The following is a 26663-nucleotide window of genomic DNA, read 5'->3' on the forward strand; positions in this document are numbered from 1 at the left end:
GGGCTCCATGACCGCTGTGACGCCGCCAGCCTGGAGTTCCGCGCCGAGGACGAGCCGCTCATCCCGGAGAGACGTCGATGCAGCGAAGCGATGACCGGGAGGGTTATTTTGGATGCTTGGTGGTGGGACCACTGAAGACGAACACGCAAAACAACACTGCTGGCTTACATATGTGACCAGGTAAGCCTGCATCTTTGACTGTGGACATCTCACTTGAAATTGAACCCTGTGAAATTTACCTTGAGGCATGACTGTCATCAGGGCCGTTATGTTGGAGTATCTGGCATACATTGTTACTTATAATAAGAAGTTAGTGGACTTACATCCAAGATAGTCCGCGTTTCCTAAAACAGCAGCATCTCTCCTTTGTGTGGCAGCTGTTATGCGCTTGTAAAGTAGCTTATGGATGTCAATAACATGGTGCAGTTGTTGGCCCAAATCAATATGCCACAGTGTGGGCATCTTTAGGATCAAGACCCTGGAAAGTGTGTGCATGTCTCATCTACAGTGCACTTTTTAAATTAGTTTGACTCCACTTATCGCAAGGGTGCACCAACAACAAACAACAGATCAAATGCATTTTATTTGATTTACTCTTCTTCTGTTGTTGTTGTCTGACAGTCCCACTGACATGAGTAAGCGTTTAATAAGGGCCAAAGTAATCAGGTTACTGTTATATTGATAAGGAGTATAACAACACTGCCATCGGAACAGTTAAAGCAGGGGTCCTCAAACAGTGAGTCAGGGTCCAAAATGGAAAATGGAAAGAAAAACACTGCAACATATTCTCTTGCGCATCAGTGATGACCCAGACGTCAGAGAAATATTCGACCTCTGACAAAATAATATAATTTTGTTAACTGCATCCTTAATCAATCAAAGAAATGTAAGTCATATGCCATTATATTATTGTATTGTAATTGATCAGCTTTATTGTAAAACAATTGTTACATTGTTATTTAATTATGGCGTATTAAATTCCAATGATAATGTTTGATTTCCTAGTGTAGAATGCTGCTATACAGTACAAGCATGAGATGACAAGCTAGCACGGGATCATGTCACAAAGCTACACCTCCCTCACAGCCAGCCGGAGGTCACAAGAAAGCCTATTAGGATTTGGGACAAGCAGAGACAGCAGCGGGCAGTGAAACTAATAGATTAAGACAAGGGTGGGCAAGCTATTTCCTGGTAGGAGCCCCTTTAGTTTTTGTTTTTCAAAAAAGTCATTTGAGGGCCATAGTGAATGTATTAAACAATATGATGTAATGATAAAAAATATATCAGTCTATGTTATGAGCATTTGTAGAGCTTTTTTGATAACAGTGACTGAGGTTTCCTTCAACGTTCAAGTATGGAGATGCTTTATTTTGTCTTCTTCTTACCTCATTTGGAAAATAAATGTCAATTTTTGTGCATAATTTGGTGAGTCACGTTGAGGTTATCTTTCACATGACAGCAAATTATGTAGATATTTGTACTGCTTGAAATGTCGGAACACCCAGTATCATCAATCAACGTGCGGCACAGTGGACTAGTGGTTAGCATGTTTGCCTCATAGTTCTGAGGGTAGGGGTTCGACTGAATCTGCGCTCTGGCTTCTTTTGTGTCCACCCACACTCCAATAACATGCTCTATGGGTTCACTGAAAACTATATTTGCCTTGTGCCTGACTGATGACCAGTCCAGGGTTTACCTCGCCTCTTGTCCAGAGTCAGCTGGGATAGGCTCAAGCATACCTATGACCCTAATGAGGACAAGCAATATAGAAAATGGATGGATGCTAAGAGTGTTGTCAGAATGACTGGGTGGGGAAAGAGTGTTGTCCCCTTGGTGCCTTGCTCATTAGCGTCTTGACTAGCATCTCTCCAACATTTATTTTTGGCCCATACAGGACTTGAACCATCCAGATCCAATGGCCTGCACAGATACTGTCGCACAGATCGGTGGCAGGCCATCCATTATTGTGGATCAGGACTGTGTTTGTGTGTGTGTTCAGGTGACACGCTTGGAATGTGTGCAGGATGAGCAGCACATTCGTCACATTAGCGGAAGTATTGGAGGCCCGAGGGGGGCCTCTGCTGGAGGAGGAGGTGTGGGCCCTGCTGCTGGCCACTGGACGGTGTTTAGTGGATGCCTCTGAGAAAGGTAAATCATCATCCTAATGAATATTTAATATTCACAACTGCTAGGCATTGTGTTGGTGCTTTTTTTCCCCCCCAGGTGAAAACAACATGTGCAATATCATAAGCCCCGCCTCCTTGCTACTGTCAGCTACTGGCAGCTTAGCATTTAAGAACTGTGGCCTATCAGAGGAGGCATCGACCTTCATCGCTCCAGAGATGCTGCAGGGCCGTGCCAGCTCAACCAAACCTGCCATAGATAGGGTCAGTGCAAACGTCATCATCGAACTTCACATCACTGCTGGCATAGACGTAACACATGATTATCGCTTAGCATTTGATATCAATCACTCAAAGAGCTCAGATTAGTTAGCATGCCATCTAGTGGGTGCTCATGGATCCTGCACTTCTGATTTGCCATTGCAGAAAGGTCCAAGGACCAAGCACTGCAGTTAATACCAAAATTGTTCAGTCCAAATTTTGAGGATGTTGTTGTTAGAAAGTGGCAAAAGAACTTAAATGATATATGCTTTTGAATGCATATGTCCAACTGTTAAATGTTTCAGGACTTTTTGCACAAGTTGCCGTTCTCTAGCCAGGAGCTCAACGGCAAAATTCACAACAGGCGTTTTATCCTTAAATCGACCAATAAATGTCCCAGTTCAATTACAGCTGTTTTTTAAACAGTCTTCCTGATCATGCTGTTCACATTTTGACATCCTGAGACCAAGACGACTCCAAACAATGGATCAACAGTATCGTACCATTGTGATGCTTCAAACAGGACATGCCCAGACGGAAGTGGCCACTGAGTTTAGAGTGTCACAGAGTGGGTGTGGGTGAAAACACTGAAAATTGAAGATGTTTTCCTTTTGTTGATTTGTATTGCACAGATGCTGGTGTATTCTCTGGGTATGACTCTTTACTGGGCCGTTGATTTTCACCTACCTCAAAATCAGGTGGGGTCACAAAAATAGAAGCGCTGTGAATCTTTCCGGATGTACTGTCGTGTAATCTGTACAGCCCAAAGAAACTTGATTTGTAACATCCCCTCTCAGCCAATCCAGTTGAGCGACCACCTCAACAGCCTCCTCCTCGGCATGTGCGAGGACGTGTCCCACCGCAGACTAACTATCAGCTCCATCCTGGAATCCTGCGAGGGTCGTCAGAAAGCTTCCGGCTCGCCGCCATCTGCCGACGTCATCAGGCAGCTGGTGGAAGAGGTCTTCAGTGAACCGGTGAGTCTGCACACGTCTTTTCCGCCGTAGTCTGTCATCTCACAGGGCCTTGTTCCCTCAGATGGACCATGGCTCTGACAGCAGCTTGCCTCTGAGTGGGCGGAGCCAGATGATCAGAGAAAGGCTTCATGGTGAGTCAGTGCCAGAATTGGATCAGGGACGAATCTAGGATCAGAATGCCCGGCATGCAGTGAAGTGCAATTAACAAATGAATAAACTACCAAACAAGTGAAATATATGGTACTTGGACTAAACAGACTATTTTGCCTCTGTTATCCAAGTCACTCAACTGCGTTCCCTTAAACATGAAAGCCTTTGCACACGGTGCACAAAGGTGACATCACACAGTAAGGGTCTATAAGTTTACAGTATTTGAACACAAACAGTGTCGTTACACATGTAGACCAACAATATAACAATACTCGCATGCGTGTATTCTTTATCCTCTGTGGAGAATGACTAACGTTACTTTCAAACAGAGAAGTTGAGCCTGTCTCGATGTTTGTCTTACACTGCCCACATGTGGCCAAGGCATGCACAATAGAATGAGCAGCAATGTGTCCATTGAATGAAAGTAGAAAGTGCGACACAAACAAATAAAATTGTATTCCATTTAATTACATCACTACTGGATGTTTTTTTTAAGTATAATATTATATAGTGATCATTTTGTCATTTAAAAAAATATGACTTTTTAAATTGGAAAAGTCAGAACGGATTAATGGCAGTCCAATGATTTCAATGGGTAAAGAAGATTTGAGGTATTGTGTTTTGAGTTATTAACTCGAAACGAATTAACTCATATCGCACTGCAGCACTTAGCTTGATAGTAAGGTATAACAGAAACAATTAAAAATAGTCGCCCTTCCATAAATGTTGCCGAAACCCGATCTCAAATAAATTGTTAATTATACAAATTTCGTCTTTACCAAAGGTGTGTTCAGGTCGAGAGGATTAAAATCTTAACCTAAGGGAGTCTGGGATTAGATTCTTGCTTGAGACAATAATCGGATACTGAGCGTGGGTTTTAGCCTCACCTTCATTCAAATAAAAATACATTCATCTCATCATCATCATCAAATCTAACTTCTTTTACAGGAAGGCGAGGGCCATTTGCAGACTTCAGTGAATGTTGTCCAGAAAGGAGAAGATACTCAACAGACTCAGACTCAAAATCGGGTAAATTCATGTTGACCACGGAGGACCATGTTATTTATCTGTTCACTGATTCGTAAACCACATAAGGTAATAACAATGTGTTGTGTGAATGTATAAGTAAGGTAAAGGGATCGTGGAGCATCCGAGGTACGGCACAATCTGCTCTGGGACAATGTTCAGCAATTTGCAACCCCCCCATAGAAAATAATGAATGAATTAATTCATCTGTTCCAGGGTCAAACTGTGGTCATCATAAAAACTGCATTGTCAAACAGTTGTAAAAATGAGAATTGCAAACAATTGTGTTCACAGTCATTTCATTAACTCTTATAACCACTTGCGAGTCTCATTTTTTTTCAGGTATTGATTTTCAAAAATGCACACTGCGCACTCTTGTTTGAGTGCGTTTTTTCATGTTCGTAGACACAAAATACATTTGCAATGTCACCGTTTACCCTGAAAACCCCCCAGCTATTTGATTCAACTACACAATGATATTTTGGGGAACGCACTGCCTGTGCACGATGCTACGCGTTTGATTTTGTGTTCCTCTGCTTGAAGCTGTCCTTCCAGGGTGTTTACCTCAGAGATCTTGGAAACCTCGACCAAGAAGCTCACCCACACCTTTGTACCAGTCATCTTTGGAAAGGCAAGACCGTATTCCATTTCACCACTCTTGCGTGCCTGTCTGTTTTGACTTTGACCTTGAATCTTTTCAACTTTTCCACACTCGCCTCTTCCCTCCCGGATCTCAGGCTCCCGCGAGGGGCTCGTCACAGGGACAGCACCTGCAGTTGGCTGGGCCGGAGCCCCCACCATGACGTCTCTCCCAAGACATCAGGCAGGTCTCACAGTCCTTCAATCACTTTCAGCGAGTCCTCCATCAGCCTCAGCCAGAGGAAATCTAAGGTAAGAAGACATAAGCTTATAAAACCAGTTCATCGGCTAACATACCGTACATGTGCGCGAGGAGACTTTCATGAGGACATCCATGAGCATCTGGGAAAGTTATTTTTATGAACAATGTGCAGTCATGTGGTGATCATCGGAAAAGCTTATGGGGGTTATGCCTATGGGGAACTGGATTTAGGTATAATAGAAGCACAGGGGTGATGTGTTTATTATTAAGATTATTATTGTCATTTGTTATTTTTCTTACCAGGCTTTAGGTCCAGAGTTTATCCGAATGGCTGACGAACAGCAAATTGTGCTCGAGCTTCCGGGATCTATTGTGGTAAAACAGTTATCCCATTTATACACACACACACACACACACACACACAAATTTTATTCTTACATAAACATATAGAATATCTCTGGTGGCATTAATCAAAAGTGAGCATTGTAATCTCTGTAAAAGGCTTCACTCTCATGTTGGATCTGATTAGTGTTGTTGTCGTGTGTTTCCTATGCAGTCGAGAAAGGGCCGCCTGTGTTCGTCTCAAAGGGAAGTGACGGTGGTGCTGCCGAGCGGCCAGTACGTGGTGGTCCGGTGCGATACCAAGTCCCGCGCGAGGGATGTGTTTGACATGGTGGTGGCTCATGCTAACCTAGTGGAGCACTTCTACTTCGGTCTTGCCTTTCTCGACGGTACTCGTCATTCTGCATTTAGTAGATTACGTAGCAGAAGTATGGAATGTGCGGCGATGTGGATTTTTCAACTGAAAATCAGTGATATTGAAGTAGTGAGCATTTTTTTTTTGCCTTAGTTAGGTAAGACATTGGTAATGAAATATATGAAAAATGTTATGTACATTGCAATCTCAGTAACACCTTGCATTAGGTTTTTAAATGGCGTTACTTACACATTATCACAGCACAATTCCTCTATCTCATTTAGTTCATATTTAGTTGTGTTGTTTAAAAGAAAGGTTTGAAATTTTTATTTTGTTTATTCCAAAAATGGCCTTGTATTTTAGTTTCATCTGTGGTGATAAAAACAAATAAGTGATTTTATTGAGATGTAAAGAATTCGAAGAACTACTTAAAACTTTCACAATTAAAGAATTTCACAACACTTTTGAAAATTGCATATAAATCAATTTCCTTCCACATTTAAAGCATTTTCTTTCCATTTTGCAGATGATGAATATTTTTTTCTGGACCACGAAACAAAAATCTCCAAAGTTGCTCCCGATAGTTGGAAAAAAGGGCAAATCCTTTCCTTTTTGGTGTTCCTTCGAGTCAAATTTTTTGTGGACGATATCGCCTTTGTTTTGTAAGTACCGGGCGCGGACACACAGATTCTGTTTCTTGCCTGCAGACTTTCACCCGCTTTCCTTTCTTGTCCAGGCATAGACTGACTCGCCACCAGTACTACTTGCAGATGCGAAAGGATATCTTAGAGGACCGCATGTACTGCAACGAAGAGACCGGCTTGTTTCTGGCTGCCCTTGCTCTACAGGCTGAATTTGGCGATTACATGCCAGAGGTACTGGACGCAAGAAGAACACTTCTGCTTTCCCATTTGGATTCCGTTGTCATATCAGTGCATTGTTTCGCCCAGTTGTATGGAAAGACTTACTACCAGCCTGAGCACTATGTGTCCAAGAGAATGCTTGAGAAGCTGGCATTGCCCAATGTGAAGGACGAGCTGCCAAGACTGCATGCCAGGCATGCCCCGATGGGACCTGAAGAGGCGGAAACAGAGTATTTGAAAGTGTGTTTAAGTTTACACAATGGCCTGGCACTATTGCTGCTTTCAGCTAATCAACCTTGACTTTGCTTCTGTTAAGATTGCCCAGCAACTACCAGAGTACGGGGTTATGTTCCACCGCGTGGGCAGAGAAAAAAGGCCTTTGATTGGTGAATTGGTTTTGGGAGTCTGTGCCAAAGGAATCATTGTCTACGAGATGAAGAATCAGGTCCGGACCGTCACCAGACGCTTCCTGTGGAGGGAAACAGACTCCATTTCCACTGGGGTAAAGAGAAATTCATTTTTTATTTATCTTCATCAGTATCTGAAAACAAGCAAAAAAAACAACAACTTTTGTCAAACCAAAACCATCTGTAATTTAAACAAAATTCAAAATAAATAATTTAAAATATCTGTTTGTGACTTATTGTAATTTTGTCCAAAAAAAAGCACAAATCTGTCTTTTTTTAAACCCAACCATATACAAAAGTGTCATTTTGGCATAACAAATGCATTTCAAAACACAGATCATTCATTGTAATTTGCAGCTGTCAGTAGAACGTACAAATGTATGTATCTCCAAATTCTGTAATCCTTTTTACCCAAAATATGATTTTTTTCCCTGAATATATATTTATTTTCATTTGTACCCGGGAAGAAAAAAATAGACAAATTATTTTACGATTCTAGAAAAGAAAATGGCGGCTTGATGACAAGCATTACTGTGAATGTCTGTTTTCTTGGCATTTAAACAAGGTATAATGCATTCCTGTATGATTCATTCATACAGTGTGATCAACTGTTTCTTTTCCCCAGCGCCGTAAGCTGATCATCGAATGTGGCGGACCAAGCGGGAAAAAGCACAGTTTTATAACGGAGAGCTCAAAAATAGCACAATACCTCCTCAACCTTTGCTCCGCGCAGCACAAGTTCCACAGTGAGATGACATCACGGCAACTTAACCACAGTATGATGCCAGGTAAAAACAGAGAGAGAACGAGCAGAGCAAGAATTGTGCTCTTCAAGTGACACCAACTATTCCGTTCCTCCCTTCAGATGAAAACATGTCCGTCTACGCGGGTTGTAATCTGAACCTGAAGCGGATCTCATGCTCTGAGGGCATGCTGAACCACGTCGGTTTAGCCTCGGGTCAACCGGATCCGCTGTCCAAATCTTGCGAGGACCTGAGCGCCAAGCTGGAGGCTCGACTCCGCCACCAGAGAGAGATGAGGCGGGAGATGAGCAGGGAGCTGAACAAGGAACCCTCCGAAATGGCAGAACTCGGGGATTTGAAAGAGCGTGCCTACTGGAGGTATTGACGTGCTGTACAATTACCATCCTCCGTCACTTTGCAACGTGAAATTGTTCATTTTGTCGATATGTTTTTTTGAAAGTACGCCAGAGTCGATACCAAGAATGATGTCAAGTGTCTCGCTGCAGAAAGACTCAGATACGTCTTCTTCTATACGAGGTGAATATATGAAAGTTACAGTTCCAACTTGAAAACTACTAAAAAAAAATAGGAGTAAAAAAAAAAAAAAAAAACAACCAAAAACAAAAAAAGGGCAGAGTATTTTCCCAGCTCTGACGGTAGTGTCAGAAGTGCCACAGAGTCAAGATGGCTCTGTGTGAAAGGACGTTGTGTGTCGAAAGTGGTTGTCAGACATACCAAATTTAGTTCTGTGTCAAAGAACGCAATCCTGCAAAAAAATGAACAAGCAACTAAAAAATGGCCGGTACAACTACAACTATACCTTCCGTGCCTTTGCACTTAGCGAATTTCTTGTGGTCCATTTGGATTCTCGATGTTTACACACATTCATGGAAAGATGAGGTCATGCAGGTTTGGGTCTGAAAAGCACAAGCTGGGAAACGTCGATTCAGCTTACTTTATATGGCTCACGTTGTGTGAATGGGAGTACATGCGTTGGTTTTGCAGTTAAGGACACAAAACGCACTAAATTCAAAAAGAGCGTAGTTGCGCTCGAGCCTAAAAATTGGCATATCCAGATTTTTGTGCTTGTTAGGGAATTTTGGTTCATCTCTCTACGCCACGTTCTGTCGCGCCGAGGGGGTTTCCTTTGACATTCGCCCAGTGCGCCTTGCAATTTGGTGGCTGAAGTAGAATAAGCTTTATGCCCGATTTTGGTAAATTTGATCGAGCTGAAGGCAGACAGATTCCAAGTCTAGTCCGCTCCTGCGCAGATTCACACCGCACCTCACGCCAGACTTGCATTGAGCATGAACCTACAAGTCTTTCACATTGTTTGGCGGAGGTAATGATTTTGGTGTTATTTGTTTCAAATCAGCAAAAGAGAAGGTGCTGAGTCAGGCTAAAATTTACAACCCCTTCATTAGTGTCTTCTTATTTTTAAGTGGTATCACCGATGACTACAATCCAGTTTGCCCCCTAAGGATTTAATTAAACCTGATGCTTTCTAGAGGTGTCAACTATTTGTTATGGTTACGCTGACAATTACAGTTGGCAACTGTGAAAAGCACTCTTTTCAGTGTATAGTCAATTTGTCATTTCTGTTCCATATTTACAGTTGACACGCCCACTAGGTTTCCACCAGAGAGAGAAATTATATGCGTAAGCCTCAAGAAGGATCCTAAACTTGGCTTTGGTGAGTGGTCCACTCATGTAAAATTGATAAGAAGAGACACTTACCTAATTTTTTATATGCCAACTTTTTGTCTCTGATTTCGCTGTGGTCCCGTTGCAGGCTTTGTGATTGTAGGCGAGGACAATACAGGTAAACTTGACCTCGGTATATTCATTGCTTCCATTGTGCCAGATGGACCTGCGGACAAAGATGGACGGATCAAACCAGGTAGCACTTAAAAGCACACGCAACTTAATTTGGATGCAAATTAGATTACATTGTTTTTTGTTTTTTTTTACCCCAGGTGGGCGTCTCATTTCTCTAAATAAGACCAGTTTGGAAGGGGTAACATTCAGTGATGCTGCTGCCATCTTACAGAGTAGTCCTGAGGAAGTGGAGCTGATTGTGTCCCAGCCTAAACGTAACATAAAGCTATTGAACGGAGACATTATTTTTCATCAATGTATCAGAACTTGTGTCAATGTTGTTGTTTATTTTGCCGTGAGCAGAGTGTCTGAAATAATATTTTTCATCAATGTATCGGAACTCGTGTCAATGTTGCTGTTTATTTTGCCGTGAGCAGAGTGTCTGAAAGACAGCAAGAACTCTCTTTGCCAAAGCACACTGGGCTTGGCATTGGAAAGGAGTTTTGGCTCTCAGACCACCCTAAGCGGCACCGAGTACCGACACGCCGTGGATGAACTGGAGGAGGCCATCACTTTGTCCAGCATGGCCACGCCCAAACAAAGCAGGAAGCTTCACATACCTGTGGTGCGAATACATGACGCACAGGTTAGTAGGACAATAACGTGTCACTCTACATTTTGATCAAGCAGGTGATGGGAAGGTTTTTTTTTTTTCCCATTTGGGCCATTTCACTTTATATCAAGCCCTCAGCTCGCCAAATTAACTTTATGAACAAGTATTTTGAAGAAATGTTTGTTCATAACGACTGCTCTGAGATTTTATGTGTGGTGTAACTTTTTGGGCATTCCAGACATTGCGATCATTGGACTTTCTCACACGTCTTTCATGAAAACATCTCCCATTACAAAATCTGTCAAATTAGGTAACAAAAAACTTACTAGGTGGAATAGTTATTGTTAGATTTTTTTTTATTTTTTTTATTTTGAGGAGCTAGGAAAAAGTACATTCGAAATTTGACGTTTGGTTTCATTTTTTGTGGGTGGCATGGCAGTTTTTAAACAAAGTGTTGCTGTTAATTGAAAATCAGCATCCTCTTTTTTTGAAAACCTAAATAAAGTTTTTCCAATTATGAGGGTTTTGTCTTTTCCTCTGTACATGCAGGACATGTGTTCTCGGTCTCCCTCTATCTTAAGTCTAAAAACCGGGGGGACGTTTTTAGTGGAGCTGAAGAAGAGCGGCGGGAGTCTCGGCATTAGTGTTGCTGTGAGTTTTTAAAAAATCCTGTTGCTTTTTTTTATGCCTTGTGTGCTCAAAGCTGTTTTTTCCTGCACACAACACTTTGTGTGGGACTTTGTGTGGCATTGGCTAACTATGTCTTTGTGTCTTAAAAACAGGGAGGAATTAACACAAGTGTGAGATATGGCGGCATTTACATCAAAAGTCTGGTAGTTGGAGGTGCTGCTGAACAAGATGGACGAATTCAAATTGGTATTTTTTTTTATACATACACATCACGTTGTGTGTTCTTAGAAGGGGCTTGACTGCTTTTTTTTAGTTATGTCAATCATATGTACAGTATGTGTTTACATTTGGACACAGAGACTTGTTCATGCTCCACCTACCAGGATCACCTCAGATTGTGTGGCATGTCCATCAAACAAGAACACACACACACACACACACGCACGTGCATGGATTTATTGATGCTGCTAATGATGACGATGATGAGATTGCTGCATGTTTGCATATGGCAGGTGACAGACTGCTGGAGGTTGACGGCTCCAACCTGAGGGCCGTGACACACCAACAAGCTGTCGAGTGCCTGAAGAGGACTGAGGAGGTCAGCATGCGAACAGATACACACACACACGCATCTACACACTATATCTGCTATAGCACAGTTCACCGTACGTGCCCCCACTATAGCGTAGGTTGGGTATTTTTGGTTGTTTTTTTTTTTTTTAATTCACGCAACAACTGCGGTCACATGCAGACTCGCCAATATGACACGACACCCTACCAGCCCCCAGCTTTTAAAATCACACATTGAACACGAAGACAAGACATTCCGCATAGTATTTTCCAGACATTTTATCCTTGCAATGGTTTGGTTCAAATACATCCACAGTATCTTGCAAAAGAGTCTTTTTGTAGTTTGAATGGATGTGGAAAGCAAAAGTCTGATTGGGGCCGATCAGAATCGAGTTCTCGGTGAGTAATACAAATGCATATACGCACATCTTTATCCAATATCTTGTTAAGCGTCACATATAAAATGATTCAAAGTATATCTCATTGATATGGTGTCTTTAATGGTCCAGGGGACTCATATGACACATCATAGACAAGAAAATGAAACACAACGTATGGACTAATAAAGTGTTGTGATAGGTGGTGAACCTGCTGCTGGAGCGAGAACCAACAATCATCTTGGAGCCCAGAACCGACTCCCCCCTCCCACTGTCCATCCACAATGCATCACCAACTCAGCCCCCCAGGACCGAGGTCTCCTTGGAACCAACCTTGAGTGGCCGAGCTAAGGACTACAGCTTTGTGACTGACGGTGTGTGCGCGCTCACCAAAGAAAAAAACAAGAAGAGTATTAGAGAGACACGCACACACAGGCCTGAGGTGACTGTGAGTCATCTGACAGTTACATTGTGGTGGCTGTCAAAGTCATCCAGGGCTGATGTTGCCTTGTTCCCTTGAGACAAGTGCTTTTACCTAGACTTGGACCGTAGTCTAGTTAAAAGCACGGTTTCACTGCCTCTACATACCCTGACCACTGAACACCATCATTATTATTATTAGTCATTTTATCCATCAAAGCATCCATTTTCTTCAGCGTCTGTTCTCATTTGGGGCACAGGTGATTTAGAATTCAAAATGACCTGGTTCATGAATCTTCCCAATTTCTTTTCCTAGAAAACACGCATGAAGTAATCCTGAAGAAAAGTTTGTCAGGTCTAGGCTTCAGTTTTAACATTTCCCAACTCAACTCGGGGCAAGACCATGGCAGCGTGGTCCGCATCAAGCGTCTGTTCCCGGGTCAGCCGGCCCACGAGAGTGGCCTCTTACAAGAAGGGGACATCATTCTGTCCGTCAACAAAGAGCCTCTCAAGGACCTTTCCTACCAGGTATGTTGAACTTCATTTGCAATGTCATTTGTCCCAAAAAAATCGTGTAGCACATCAAATAGTTTAAAAAGATTGTGAATGGGCGTCAGTGGGAGCCCTTCTTGGCTACATCATTGGTTCACTAATCTTTTAATCTAATGCTACCCAAAATAGCAAGCTGGTTGTGTCACAGTCTTTCGATGTGTTCTGACAAGGAATTATCGTCGCAAACACTGGAGTACATCTCAGGTCATGAAGACTATCCTCAATCACCCGCACTTCTTTATCTTTGCGACATTAGAGGGTTTTGTTCCTGCTGCGAGGTGCCCCTTCTGAGGTTCATCTCTTGATTTGTCGACCCGGTTCGGGAGTGCTGTATGATGCTGATGACAACACACTTGTAAGTAAACACGTATCTTGAAGGACATGTCATCGCCCAAAATGCGGCGGTATTACTTTCACTTCTCTTTCTGTGTTAGAGTCCTGCACCCACCAGGGAGATCCGATCCCGGTCTCTGGACATCCGTCTAGGAGACGACTACAGCCAGCTTCTTAAGTTCCAATTTGATGTGAACATACCTGCTCAGAGTACAGCTCCCGTCTTCGAGGAGGAACTGACTGACACAGCGGAGAAAAGCCCAGAGCCTCCGGCTTTTCCGAGTTTCTTTGAAGGACAAGAGAGGGAGGTGCAAGGCCAACAGACTCCTCAATCTTCACCTCCCGGGCCGGCCTCTCCCACGTCGCCTCCAGCGCCAATCTCGCCAACCTTGCCCGCTTCTCCCACATCACCTGTCTTACCTCCGGTCTGCTTTCGACCAGCTCAAGAGTCGCAGCTGACGTTGGAAAAAGCAGAAGAACAACAGGAAGTAGAATCGAAGAATAGAAGCGAGGATGGGGAGGAGGCTGTTGCAACAAGTTCAACCGCGATATTTGACGTCTTCCCGAAGACTGATTCAAACTCCATGTATGCCAGGTAGAAAAATTACCCAAGGCTACATTGCATTACACTGTAATTATTTCTGGAACGTGCCAGTGGCCTCCATTAGCAAAACTACAAGGCTTAACTTAAACCCGTATATGTTTGACATCCACCAAAAGGCATGTTTGGAATCTTGCTGAACTAAAAGGTTTGCTGACTTCTGAATGGTTCAAGTGTAAATGGGTTCCTGATTGACTGGTGATCAATTCAAGGGATACCTCTTGTTCAAAGTCGTCTGGCTCAATTTTTCCATCCGGAACATCCTAAGCAGCTTTTTTTTAAGGGTGATGTGTTGGACCAAAGTTTAGCAATGGCAAATGGTAGGGCATTGTCTGCAGTTCGAATCGTAGCGTCGTTTTTTTGCTAATGTCGCCGGTCCTTGTTGGCTGTTGTCTTACTCTGTATTAAGTAGCCCAAACTGACTACGATGATTAGAGAACTGCTCCTTTTGGTAGAGGATGAAAGTGATTCTCTTTTCTTTGCAGTGGTATTCGAGAGGAGGCAGATGGAAGTGTGACCTACTGCCTTGTTGGAAATGGATTGACTATAATGGCAGATGAGGAGTATTTGACCATCAGTTCCACCCTGGACCATCAACAAAGTTTTCAGTCCAATCAGGCCACTCAAACACCGTTACCAAACCTCACAAGCCTCAGCTCGCAAACCCAGACCACTTCATCCAGTTTTTCTCAAATGTCCAACACTCTGTCTGGTCTATCACAGACCTCGAACACTCCATCAAGTTTCCTCCAGACTTCCATCACTCCGACTCACCTCTCTCAGACTTCCCAAAATCCAACAATTTTTCCTCAAACCTCCAATACACTGTCTAGTTTCAGCTCACAGAACCCAAACGCTACCATGACGCCTTTAAGCCTCTTATCTGACACCCTGACCACTTCTGCCCTGGCACACCCGTCTCAGCCGCTCACGACACAGCCATCCAAAGCCAAGCAGTACCCGCTCCAGCAGGGACAGCAGCTTCCACTTCAATGCAAAGCGCCCCCGAAAAACAGTCAGCCTGCTGCGGGGCTCCCTCAAAATCCTGCTCCGCCGGCGGGCCCCATCACGACACAGATAATCTCCTCAACACCTCCTAATGTCAGCGCGACTCCTCCCACCATTCCACCCACAATAATACCTCCACCTGCCCAGAGTCATGCACAGTGGGATGAAGAGGCAGAGAAGAAAGAAAGAGAATGCAGGGATGAGGAGGAGGATGAAGAGGATGAAGAAGAGAGTCAAAGAAAGGTCATTTTGTTCACAGATCTCCAAAACGCTCTGATGGTGTGACCGACACCTCAATTCGTGTTTTAACAAAGAAGTGAATGTAGAATCCTTTTGTGCATATTGTGGCACTTGATTACCTTTTGATCCAACACTAAAAGCACACGTTTTTGCGTCACTGGTTGTTTATTTGGTGCTTTGCAGGGATCGGTAAAAGAATTTGAGTTGACCGTCCTTCTGACCAAGTCCAGGAGTGGAAGCTTTGGCTTCACCATCACCCGAAGCAAACTGGACAACTGCTACTACATACAAGAAATACTGGACAATCCAGCGAAGGCAGACGGACGCCTCCGAGCTGGAGACCGGCTGATCACGGTAAACGGCCCCTTTTTTGAAGGCGATAGTCGCTATGTTGATTATTTTTGTCGGTTTCAATCGTCTCCAGGTAAATGGACATGATGTGACCAATGTGGCGGATGAAATTGCCATGACGATTCTCAGGTCCTCTCCCAGGAGACTCAGTATGACCCTAGGCAGGGCTGTTACCAACCTGGTGGCACCCCCTTCTTGTGACAGCCTACCTGATATTGTCCTCTACAAGACACCTTCAGGACAGCTCGGTAGGACGGCGAGTGGTCTTTCATTCTTTAGTGTACGCATTGAAAGGGTAGCACTGTGGCCTTGTAATTGACATCTCACACCTAAAAAAATTCCAGTTCAACTGGCTTCTTCACGTTGTCCAGGAATATGAAGTTAACTGAAGAATCGTAGGTTTTAGCTAGTTTCTATTCTCCTCATTGTCCCTAATCAGCTGCATGGCATAGAGTTGGCTCACCTTATCTGTAGTTGGTGTGAGTGTTTTTTTTTTTGGGGGGGGGGGGCAAAACCAGGTAACAGTGAGCATATCCGCCTCACGGTGCTGAGGTGCAGGGTTCGATTCCGGCTCCGGCCTTCCTTATGTGCAGTTTGCATGTTCTCCCTGTGCCTGCGTGGGTTTTCTTTGCGTACTCCGGTTTCCTCCCACATTCCAAAAACATGCATGGCAGGTTAATGGAACACTCGAAATTGTCCCCAAGTGTGATTGTGAGCGTGAATGGTTGTCTGTCTATGTGTGCCATGCGATTGCCTGACAACCGGTTCAGGGTGTCCCCTGTTTCCTGCCTGAAGACAGCTGGGATAGGCTCCAGCACGTCCGCGACCCTTGTCAGGATAAACGGATTAGAAAATTGATGGATGGATGGAAAACAGGTAACACAAGGTACGACCTGACTAGAAGTGATCGAAATAGACACACCCTGCTATTGTACGCTGTGTTCCAGCAGTCCGTCCTTATTACAATCAAGTTGAGCTGAACAAAGGAGTTACCAAGCGCTGGAAAATCGATATATAAGTCTCAACTTTACGACTGACTGGCATTTGTGACTGCTTTCTCCAGGCATTAAACTGACAGGTGGCATTGGAAGCAAATGGCAGGGCATTTACTGTCTGGAGGTGGTGCCAGGCACCCCGGCCAGCGAAGAAGGCAGCGTGCAACCCAATGACAAGATTCTCTACATCTGCGGGAGGTGCACTCTAGGGATGACCTTGGATGATGCTGTCAAAGCCTGCGAGATCGCCCCGCGTAAAGTCAAACTCAAAATCCTGAGGTCCGTGCCTACTTAGGGGCCCGATTGAAAGGAAAGAAATAGCCGAGATACACACAGCTGACTGACTCACTCTGCTGTTTGTGTTTTTTTTCCTATTTTCCAGAGATGAACAGCCCGTGACGCCCAAGGCCAAATGGAACGGTGAGGAGTCTGTGAAAGATTTATGAGATGATTTCATCTGCTTCAGTAAACCCTAAGGACAAACATGAGGGAGATTTGTTGGTTAGAAACACAGATGCCGGGAAACCACATATGTTTGTGTTTAACCAAACAATCATTTAAGTTCAATCATTACCAAAAATAGTTTGAAGGGGAATGAGGTCATTATCTGTCCGACCCTTTTTGGCGTACTTCTTTTACAGGTCTGTTTGATTGGAAAAAGGACAAGAAGTTCTTTGCTCGTTTTGAAGAGCCTATCTCTCCTGAAAAAGAATCACCTCAGGAAGATGGTGAGATACTTTCCTTCTCGTTTTCTTCTCACCATATCCTTCCATCAGCACATTCTTGTCGCTTCGTATGAGCTTGGTTGACCGAAAGACATTGTGTGTGTGATACCTACAGTCCTGCAGTCCAATACACCAGTGGAGGCCTCCCGAGAGACATTGTGTGTGTGTGTGATAACTACAGTCCTGCAGTCCAATACACCAGTGGAGGCCTGAGGCTTGCTAATTATTAATCTTGCAATGATGGTCCAAGTTCTGTCTGTCAGCATTTAGAACACACACACACGCACACAAGCACATTCACATCACATACACACTCATAGACACATTCCTGGTCAATGGTGGTCTCCAGTGCAGGTGATTCAGTTGTTCGGTGACAGTTCCCGCAGCAGGTTGGGGGACAGTGGACAGCGTCATTTTAAAAAGACCTTGTCTTGTTCACCTGTCACAGAAGGTGCGTAGCCTTCAACACTTTCAAATTTCGACTGCTTGAGGTGGAGATAGGCAGACCCCGTTTTGGTACTTTGCAGCGCCATCGCTGCAATTTCATCAATGAGGATTTTTCTCAAGCTGTGTGAGGCGCTGAACTTTAGATGTTAATTAGCTTGGATCAAATGGAACAGATCAATATTTGTGCACAAGTACTTTTTGTCGACATTTGCTGCTGATTCATACCTAATCTATTGTTCTTTTTTTCCCCTGCAGTTGAAGTTGTCAGTCGAACGCTTGGCAGCTTCAGATGTCTGTCTGGAGCTGAACAGCAGGATGTAAGCGTTTGTCCTCTTGTTGCAACTACACTAAATCATTTTGTTTGTCATGTAACCTGAGACCACTAATGCCACTCTTCCACTGCATAGTACCGTCTTTCTTCGGGTAGGGTGATTTTCCGCTCCCCAGTTCAGTATTACTGCGCAAAACTACTAATAAATAAAAATAAGAAAAACACAGCATTTTGAATGCACCTGACAGATTGGAAAATATGAAACAAAATTCAGATGTCCAGCGGTAATGCTACATTCGCATGTGTGTTGATTATTTTAGCCATATATTCTCAAAAGTTAGTGACTTGAGACATTTGTACCCTGGCTGGCCAGGTAACTGGAACTCATCGTACTGACCTGGTTTTTCCTCTGGAAATAGCGAGCCCAGTTGGGACTTTGCAGAGGAAAAGGGGCATTGCTGTTTTCCCCCAGCATGCAACATTTTTGCAAAAGATTAAGTGCATAGGATTACGTTTTCAGACGTTCACTAATAACAGTTCCTCTGTCCTTCTGCAACATTGCTGTCCTTTTCAGAGTTGCATTATGCAAGTTGAGTTTACCAAACCGGAAGGAGGCGGCCTTGGCTTTGCGTTGGTTGGTGGGACCAACGGCAGTGTGCTCAGGGTGAAAGAAATCTGTTCTGGTGGAGTAGCTGAGCAGGATGGCAGGTTGAGAGTGGGAGATATTCTTCTAGAGGTAACATTACCAATGATGTTATGCACAATATATTTAGAATATTTTCCCATCCGCCTCTGGTAAAACCAAAGCTCCCGACTGTGTTTAACCAGGTGAATGGTGTGATTGTGTCGGGACTGAGCCACAGTAAGGTGGTGGATATTCTGCGTAAAGCTGAGGGCACAGTGCAGCTCACCATCTGCAGGGACATCCTGCCACTGACCTATTCCGAATCACCTACACCACCCAACATGGCCTCAGGTGCTGAGGCTGTCCTAGCTGAGCAGCCAGCTCCAGTTACCTCCTCGGATGCCTCTTCCTTACCTGACGTCATGATGAATAAGCCAGTGGAGCGCCCCCCTGGTAGGGATCGAGACAGTGCGCATTTTCTTTTCTTCAACCATGACCTGTAAAAACACAATCAAAAGTAATGTGATGGTTGGTTTTCTTCCCATGCTGTTTCAGAGCCGATTGCAGAGTGTGTGTTTAATGAATCTGGTGTTTTAGTCACAACGCCGCCTCCTCCTCCACGACGACTGACTGTGGTATTGGATGAAACGCCTATTGTTCAGGCAAGTCGGGTTCCACTGTACACATGTATGTTGTGCGTGAACATGTGTCTGTACTTTTCATGGGTGCACACTTTGCCTGTTGGTCTGTGTACTAGGAGAGTTGTGACAGCACGCCTTCTCATCAAGCTTGCTGCCCGTCACTGAATGTCACCGAAATGTTGCACGGAGCTTCTGACAGGTTAGTGACTTCTCTTCCCTTGTATCGCCCACCCCATTGCATTTGTGTGTTGTTTTTTTCCGTGAAATTGAATTCTGGCAGATAAGAAGATTGAAAAGTGACAAATGTTTTTAATTTTTGTAGTTAGTCCACTTTATCTTCAGGGGCTGGTTTACTAAAATCCTAAATGATGGGTGCTACGAGTAAATCTAAAATTCACGCGAGTGTGCACTCTTGGCAGTAGGTGTCAAAGGTGTGGGGCAGCTACATTTGAAACAGGTTTTTGTATTTTAGTCAGCACCTGATGGTTTTCACCATGAAACATTTAGGAGGGCAATGACGTCTGAAGTGATGGAATTGAAAGTGTCAGTGAATGGCAAATATAATTTGTATTACAAAGTAACAGAAAAGAAATTGTTCCCACTATTTTTTACTAAATACAGTACATTTAAGTCGTTCTGAGAGCCCATTTTGCGTAGAATTTGTTGTATTTTTTGTGCTGGACTTCCCATGTTCACCACAGGGAGGCAATAAAGAGCAATGAATAAACCGGACAAATGGGGAAGGTAGATGCTTGAATTGATGGATAATGATGAATCCCTACGTATACGACTGCGAGAACTAGAATAGAAGAAAGTCAGTTATGTTGAAGCTAAATTAAAAATACAATCAGGGCATCATAGTGCACTAGTGTTTCACACCCTTGCGTCATACTTGAGAGGCCCTGGGTTCGAATTTTGCATCCTCCTCTGTGGAATTTGCATGTTCTCCCAAGCCCACTTTTCTCTGGGTAGTCCGGCTTCCTTCCACATTCCAGAGAAATGTGTTGTACAAATTGTCCCGAAGTGTGAATGATGGTCTGTCTTTTTGTCTGCCTGCAATTGACTGTCAACCGGTCCCTCTGTAGCACCCACCTCTCGCTTCCAAAAGTCAGCTGCAGGCTCCAGCACACCCGTGACCCAAATGATGACAAGCCCTATAGAAAATGAATATGATAAATCTAAGATCACATATATTCATGACAGACAAGGTCCGCTATATATCCGGTAAAATGCAGTGTAGTACTATACCACTATAAACACATTATTTTTGTTACATGCCAATTTTTTTTTTCGACAACTCCTGTATTGGAGCTCACAAGTGTCTCAACAAAAGAGCAGAAGTGTTGTTACAGTACACTGTGTGGACTTTGTTCTCCAAACCCTCAAGAAGAATAATGGATGATTACCAAATATAGATATTTTTGCATCACGTTGTATATTGTATTTTAGGTGGAAAAGGAAGCTCAGCTTTGCATGAACTCAACTGGTCCTACCTACCGAAGAATAAAAACGGTGTGGTCTCCCCCCCTGCCCCCTGACTCCCCCAGGAAACACACTGTGAGCAAACTGTTGGACCGGTCGTGCAAAGGCAGCCGGAAACCAGAGTCAGACGGCTGGAGCAGCGAAGAGGAAGAAGACAATGTGTTTGACGCCAATGCTCACCAAACCACCTCACCGCAAATAGGTGTCTATTCCTCCACTTAGAATATCCGGGATACACTACTCACAAACGTAGTCCAGATTTTGGGTGAAAGGATAAAACTAAAATGCACTTTAACCTGAATTTACATTTCACCTTATTCATATAGTGTGTACATATACGGTATATGCACATACATGTAGAGAGAGACATACATGTACTGTATAAGGTATATAAATGTTTGCACATATTCTACATATATACATATACATGCAGTACATACAGGTATATTCACATATACATACATATTCAGTGCATATAGTATATACAGTATATAATCATATACACAAATACATTATAGACATACATATATACCGTAAATATTGAGCTTTTAACAAAAAATGATTTGAATCGGAAAAACTGTTTTGAGCTCAAAAGTCCGACTGCATCAACCGATTTGAATCCGTCCACTTTAAAATATACCAAGATACGTAAGGAATCGTCTTTTATTGGAGAGATTACAGTCTTGACAAGTTCATTTATAACAAGTCATTGCATCATACCCTCTCAAACACATTGTGAATTTATTCTGAAGTATCGATAATCGTATCCTCTGCCCAGGCCCAGTCATCATATCAGAGGAGGAACTGTCCAGTTTATCCATCATTAACCCATCTCGAAGCAGCCAGTATTCAGGCTCCAGGGTCAAAGCCATCATCCAGATTCTACAGCATCAATTAGACCAGCAGGAACTGGTCAAAGAATTCATGGTGGGTTTCACTGAACATTGTCCAGCACATAATGCTGAATGGGACATCACAATTCATGCGTGTTAACATCGTTACACACTAATGTGACTTCAGGCTCTGGAGCACCTAAAGCCTTCTGATGACTGCGCGGTGGGAAAAGCCCCTGAGCACAGAGACAAGAACCGCTACAGAGACATCTTGCCCTGTGAGTCATTCCCCATTCGACGTGAATTAGTTTTCGCCATTTGCTTAAACCACCACGGTCCACTTATAATTCTGGTCCACTTCTCTTAGATGTCGTCCATGAACATGAGCAAAAACATTTTTTAATTACTATAAGAGATGTAGGTCAAATGCTTTTTATAAATGGAGTAGCTTCAAGGGCAGACAGACAGCAGACATTACGTGCTGTCATTCCAATCATGTGCTTCCTAGTTAGAAAGTCAAAGTGAAACAAGAGTGCAACTAATAAGCTACACAAAAGATTGTGATGTAGAGAAACGCATGCAAGTTCAGATTCAACACATGATCATTTCGTAAATCTGCACAATGACAAATAGCAAATAATGAAATCATTACAAAGATGAAAATGGTCAGTTTTGTTTAAGTGATATACAGTGCATATAAATGTCATTTTGATTGGCAATCGGGAATCTGACAGAGATGTTATCTCTCGAGGCGAAACTACCTCTGCTTGACTACGGGAGCCACCCCCCACCTGCCCTGTGGCAATCCTCTTACCCCATAACCGCATGAGACGAAGAATGTGGGGCCCATTCCCTCAGTCCTCATTGTGCCCACACAGCACACCAGCCAGCTCTGATAACTAACGTGCCTGTGTGGCGGTGTCGATTCATTTATCGTGTCTCCCGAGAGGCACGCACGGCGATTGGATTTAGTTACTTGGTGTGGGGCCATTCTGTATTTTCCTAGACACGGCCCTTGTGGTCGCGTTATCTTCATGGACTGTCCTCTCAATCGCACGGTTGATTGGTACAAGGCTGAACTGGTCGCACGGCCTGGCTCGCCATCCATGGACCAGCTCATCCTGTTCTGGTTGCTACTCGTCTTATAGCGCAATAGCGCTGCTTTCCCAGTCCACACATCGATCCCATGTAAACGGATTGATGTTTTACTGTTCTTATGATGCTGTTGTTTTTGTTCTTGTTTGGCTATTTTCTCTACGTTTTTCCAGTTGGATTTCCACGAAATCTCAATACAAATGGCAAAAGTGGGAGGGCGGTAATATTGTTCTAGATTTTTCTGTAAGAATAAATACATATCATAAACATTTTGAAATATGTTGACAATGTGTTTAAAAAGGGTGTGTAAATATATTTCAACATGATTCAAGCGTGGGGGAGGCATATATTAAGGATGAAACAACACAACAGATATTTTGGTAGAATATGCCACAAAATTGTTATAAGAAGACACGCAGTTGATTTTACACAATGAATTTCTTGGGCACAGAGAAATAAATGACTGAGATAATCACAAGTTGGAGATTTGCATGGGATTTGTTGAAGGGAAAAAAGAGAAGGCAAACCATTTTTCATCCATATTAAGACAAATACGCAGCAGATTTACTTTATGGCCTCCAGAGATTTGTTTTTTTCGGGGTGGCTGAAGGGGGTCAGACATGAATGAGCATCCTGACAAAGATAGTGGGCCTCAGTGGAATATGGCTGACCCTCGCCATATGCCCTCTCCTTCCTATGCCTGTTTGCGCATACGGTGGGTTATTTACTGATCCAATCTATTCCTTGTATTTAAACAGCCATTTTCCAGTACATTTCAAGGAGGTGGGGGACTTTGTCAACACTCGGACTCTATCAGTCCTCTCATCACCAACAAAGCTACTTTGTTTGTAGTTCTGACATAGGTTTTGGCAAAACAAGATGACAGAACTGAGGAAACTACCAAGGATCTGTTGCAGGATCTGTTTTATTCAATTTGGAAACACTTGGTGATGCAGACAAGTACAGTAAACGGACACACCGCACACTCACCCTGGCCCCGTGTGTCCTCTTTTCCATCCGCAGATGACAAAACCCGCGTCAGCCTCGGGGAGAAGCGCGACTACATCAATGCCAGCCACATCCGCATGCAAGTGGGAGGTGAGGAGCTCGCCTACATTTCCTGCCAAGGACCGCTACCCTCTACGGTGGCCGCGTTCTGGCAAATGATCTGGGAAAACAAATCGGATGTGATTGCCATGATGACCCAAGAAGTAGAACGAGGAAGGGTCAAATGTCACAAGTATTGGCCCGAGAAGCCTAACAAGCCCCTGGACACGGGCAAGTTTGACATCCACCTGGTGAACCAGCAGTACTTGGAATATTTCTACATTAAGGTCATCCGCATGATGGAAACAGAGGTGAGAGACGTTCATGTTCATGCTGCACTCGCTTTTGAGGCGGTCAGACCTCAAAGTACCCCGATATTTTAATCCAACGTTCTACTTGACGAGTGTACCCTTATTTGGATTGAAACGATTCCAGACAGCCGAGACCCACATTGTCCATCACCTGAAGTTCACGCACTGGCCCGATCACGGCGTTCCGCACTACTCGGAGCAACTGCTTCGCTTCATTAGCTACCTGCGCTCAGTGCACCAGCAAGGGCCCGTCACGGTCCACTGCAGCGCCGGCATCGGACGCTCGGGTGTTCTCATCTGCACCGATATCATCCTCAGCCTCATCGAGAGGGATTTGCCTGTGAGTTACAAACAATGTATTCGCTGCATTGTCATTTTCACTTTTTTAGCACAGACGACTTGTCACACTCGTTCATCACAGACAACTAAATCGCCAAATAAATCAGGTGTTGGAAATCTGCGGCCCATGAGAGAGTTCGATCCAAGATTTTGACGCATTAACCACGCGGTTCCTTCAAATCTAGTGTTTGCAGTTCCATCTGTTGGATCCGTCCGCAAAGAGTGAAAATGAATTCAGTAGCTGCGCCTTTATTCCGATTGTCACCACAATCAAACGCATTATTTATTGCTTGCCACTCCTGCAACAATGCTTTCTACCTTGAGATAACATTACCTATACATAACACTAGCACAACAGAGCGACTTCAGAAGTCGTATCACAGCGGGGCATGAGCCATCTGTATTCTTGTCCTTAGATTAATGTGAGCAACATCGTAAAGGAGATGAGACTTCAGCGGCACGGGATGATTCAGACCAAGGTCAGTGTCATCGGAGCGGTTCGAAGTTGAGGCTTGAAATCAAGCCAGCTTCCAAAAAGCGAGACCTTTTTTTTTCTCTGTCTTGGGTTTCAGGAACAGTACCTCTTCTGCTACAAAGTCTGGTTGGAGGTTTTACAAGGCATTTTACAGCTCCATGGCACCCAGTGGCAACCGGAAAGTCCCCAAGACCACAAAATAGTTTGAATGTTTGCGTTTGTGCGACCACAAAGCACCGGCGACACCTTCTTCTTGAACTCTTGTCTCTTTTCATACTGTGTGCTGTCTAGTTGTATGCAGGGAGAAAATACACGTTTGTTTCGCCTAGATCTGTGAAGGGAATCTTGACGTACTTCGGGCTTAGTGATTCGCCTTATGCCTCCATGATTGCGTTCAATTTCAGTCTCCCTGTGGCATTTCATTTGCAAATTGCCATCACGGTAGCCCAACAGTATTTTGTCTGGTAGGGACGCCGATAAGGTTACATCAAATCATCTTACCAAAGTTTATTATCGGATAACTTGATGAATGTGAGTTTTTATTTCATTAAGTGCATTTGTACCCTGGCGAGAGAGTGAGAAAAAGGGCAACACTATTCATTCTGTAAATCACCTACAGCAATGAAAAGAATCAAGTGCCTTGGAATTGACCCCGAGCTGCTATAGTCACATGTAAACGGGCCGAGGGAGCGACGACACTGCTTGAAAGCACTCACGCGACCTTCGACTGAATGTGCACCGTTTTTGTTGTTGAATGTGAATGTTTGCTTGCTCCAAATCACAGGCAAGACAATAACATATGACCTTAAGTTAAAGGAAGTCACAATATGAAGATCGTACACTTTCCCCATTTTGTATGAAAACCACAAAATTGTACTTTGAAACCCCCGGCGGATCGCAACATAATGCATTTGAATACATTTATAAATTTTCAATTCACTCTTTTTGCTAAAGGCTTAAATGGCCATTCTCGCAAATGTGATATTTAGGCTTTTTGGTTGAATTTGTGATAATAGGCTCTATCTGTATTCACTGGCTATTTTAATACAAAAGTCAGCCATCGTGCGGAATTGAATGAATGAGGTTTACACAATGTACAGTGCAAGAAAATCGCTGCTGGTTTGTACCTCCACTTTTGGATGCTTGTAGCTGCTATAACACACGCATACTGTATACATCCATGCACACAAACAGGCCTGTCAATGGCTGGCGTTTCGCCGGCTTTTCCATGTTGATGTTCTGTATAAACGGCGCTGACAAAGAATGAGGGGGGGTTACAAAGTCGATCGGCAATTTTCTGCCTTAGTAGATCGTACCAGGGCGTCCCCTTTTACACCACGCGGAGAAAAAAAATGGCAGCAACATAGACTGGGAGGCACATCTAAGCTAGTCCGACCTGTTTGCTGTTCCATTGCTCCGTTACAAACTAGGGATGTCCAAAGTCCGGTACAGTGGCCTGCTGCACATTTTAAACTCGGTGTGCATCAAATTGTGAGAAAAGGTTAAGATTACACATTTATTTTAAATTTAAAAAAAAATTGTAGTTGACCGTTACAAGATGTCACGTTTTTATTTTAAATTTGTCGTAAAATGACTGAAAATTTATCACACTTTTTTTCCCATTCAAAATTGTTTGAAAACATTTTAGGTGACAACATTTCACGTTACTTTTTCATTAACGTGTGTTTTTTTTTTTTTCAGTTGAAGTTGTTTTGCATTTCAAAAATTGGATGGTCAAAGATACCACATTTGTTTTATCAAAACTTTTTGAAAAAA

The 26663-nt window shown here is 43.5% G+C and overlaps 1 protein-coding gene across 1 annotated transcript; it reads left to right on the forward strand.

The window, feature by feature from the left end:
* Window positions 1-110: 110 nt before the first annotated feature.
* ptpn20 (protein tyrosine phosphatase non-receptor type 20) lies at window positions 111-26457 on the forward strand. Its single transcript, XM_019864573.1, has 46 exons — window positions 111-180; window positions 2000-2148; window positions 2224-2387; window positions 3017-3082; window positions 3182-3361; window positions 3423-3492; window positions 4460-4540; window positions 5081-5168; window positions 5275-5428; window positions 5682-5753; window positions 5935-6109; window positions 6602-6737; window positions 6812-6950; window positions 7026-7178; window positions 7255-7440; window positions 7971-8133; window positions 8211-8466; window positions 8549-8625; window positions 9704-9781; window positions 9881-9988; window positions 10065-10181; window positions 10344-10552; window positions 11069-11170; window positions 11302-11395; window positions 11662-11747; window positions 12299-12470; window positions 12833-13044; window positions 13325-13423; window positions 13503-13996; window positions 14488-15253; window positions 15434-15604; window positions 15675-15849; window positions 16665-16875; window positions 16979-17016; window positions 17238-17324; window positions 18024-18085; window positions 18614-18775; window positions 18868-19117; window positions 19220-19458; window positions 20755-20989; window positions 21566-21714; window positions 21808-21898; window positions 23739-24073; window positions 24198-24413; window positions 24829-24891; window positions 24985-26457. The coding sequence occupies exons 2-46, from the start codon at window positions 2025-2027 to the stop codon at window positions 25093-25095; spliced, it is 7416 nt and encodes a 2471-aa protein (XP_019720132.1). The 5' UTR covers window positions 111-180; window positions 2000-2024; the 3' UTR covers window positions 25096-26457.
* The last annotated feature ends 206 nt before the right edge of the window (window positions 26458-26663 follow it).

The sequence above is a fragment of the Hippocampus comes genome, unplaced genomic scaffold, assembly GCF_001891065.2.
Source record: "Hippocampus comes isolate QL1 unplaced genomic scaffold, H_comes_QL1_v1.1 scaffold108, whole genome shotgun sequence".
NCBI lineage: Eukaryota > Metazoa > Chordata > Actinopteri > Syngnathiformes > Syngnathidae > Hippocampus > Hippocampus comes.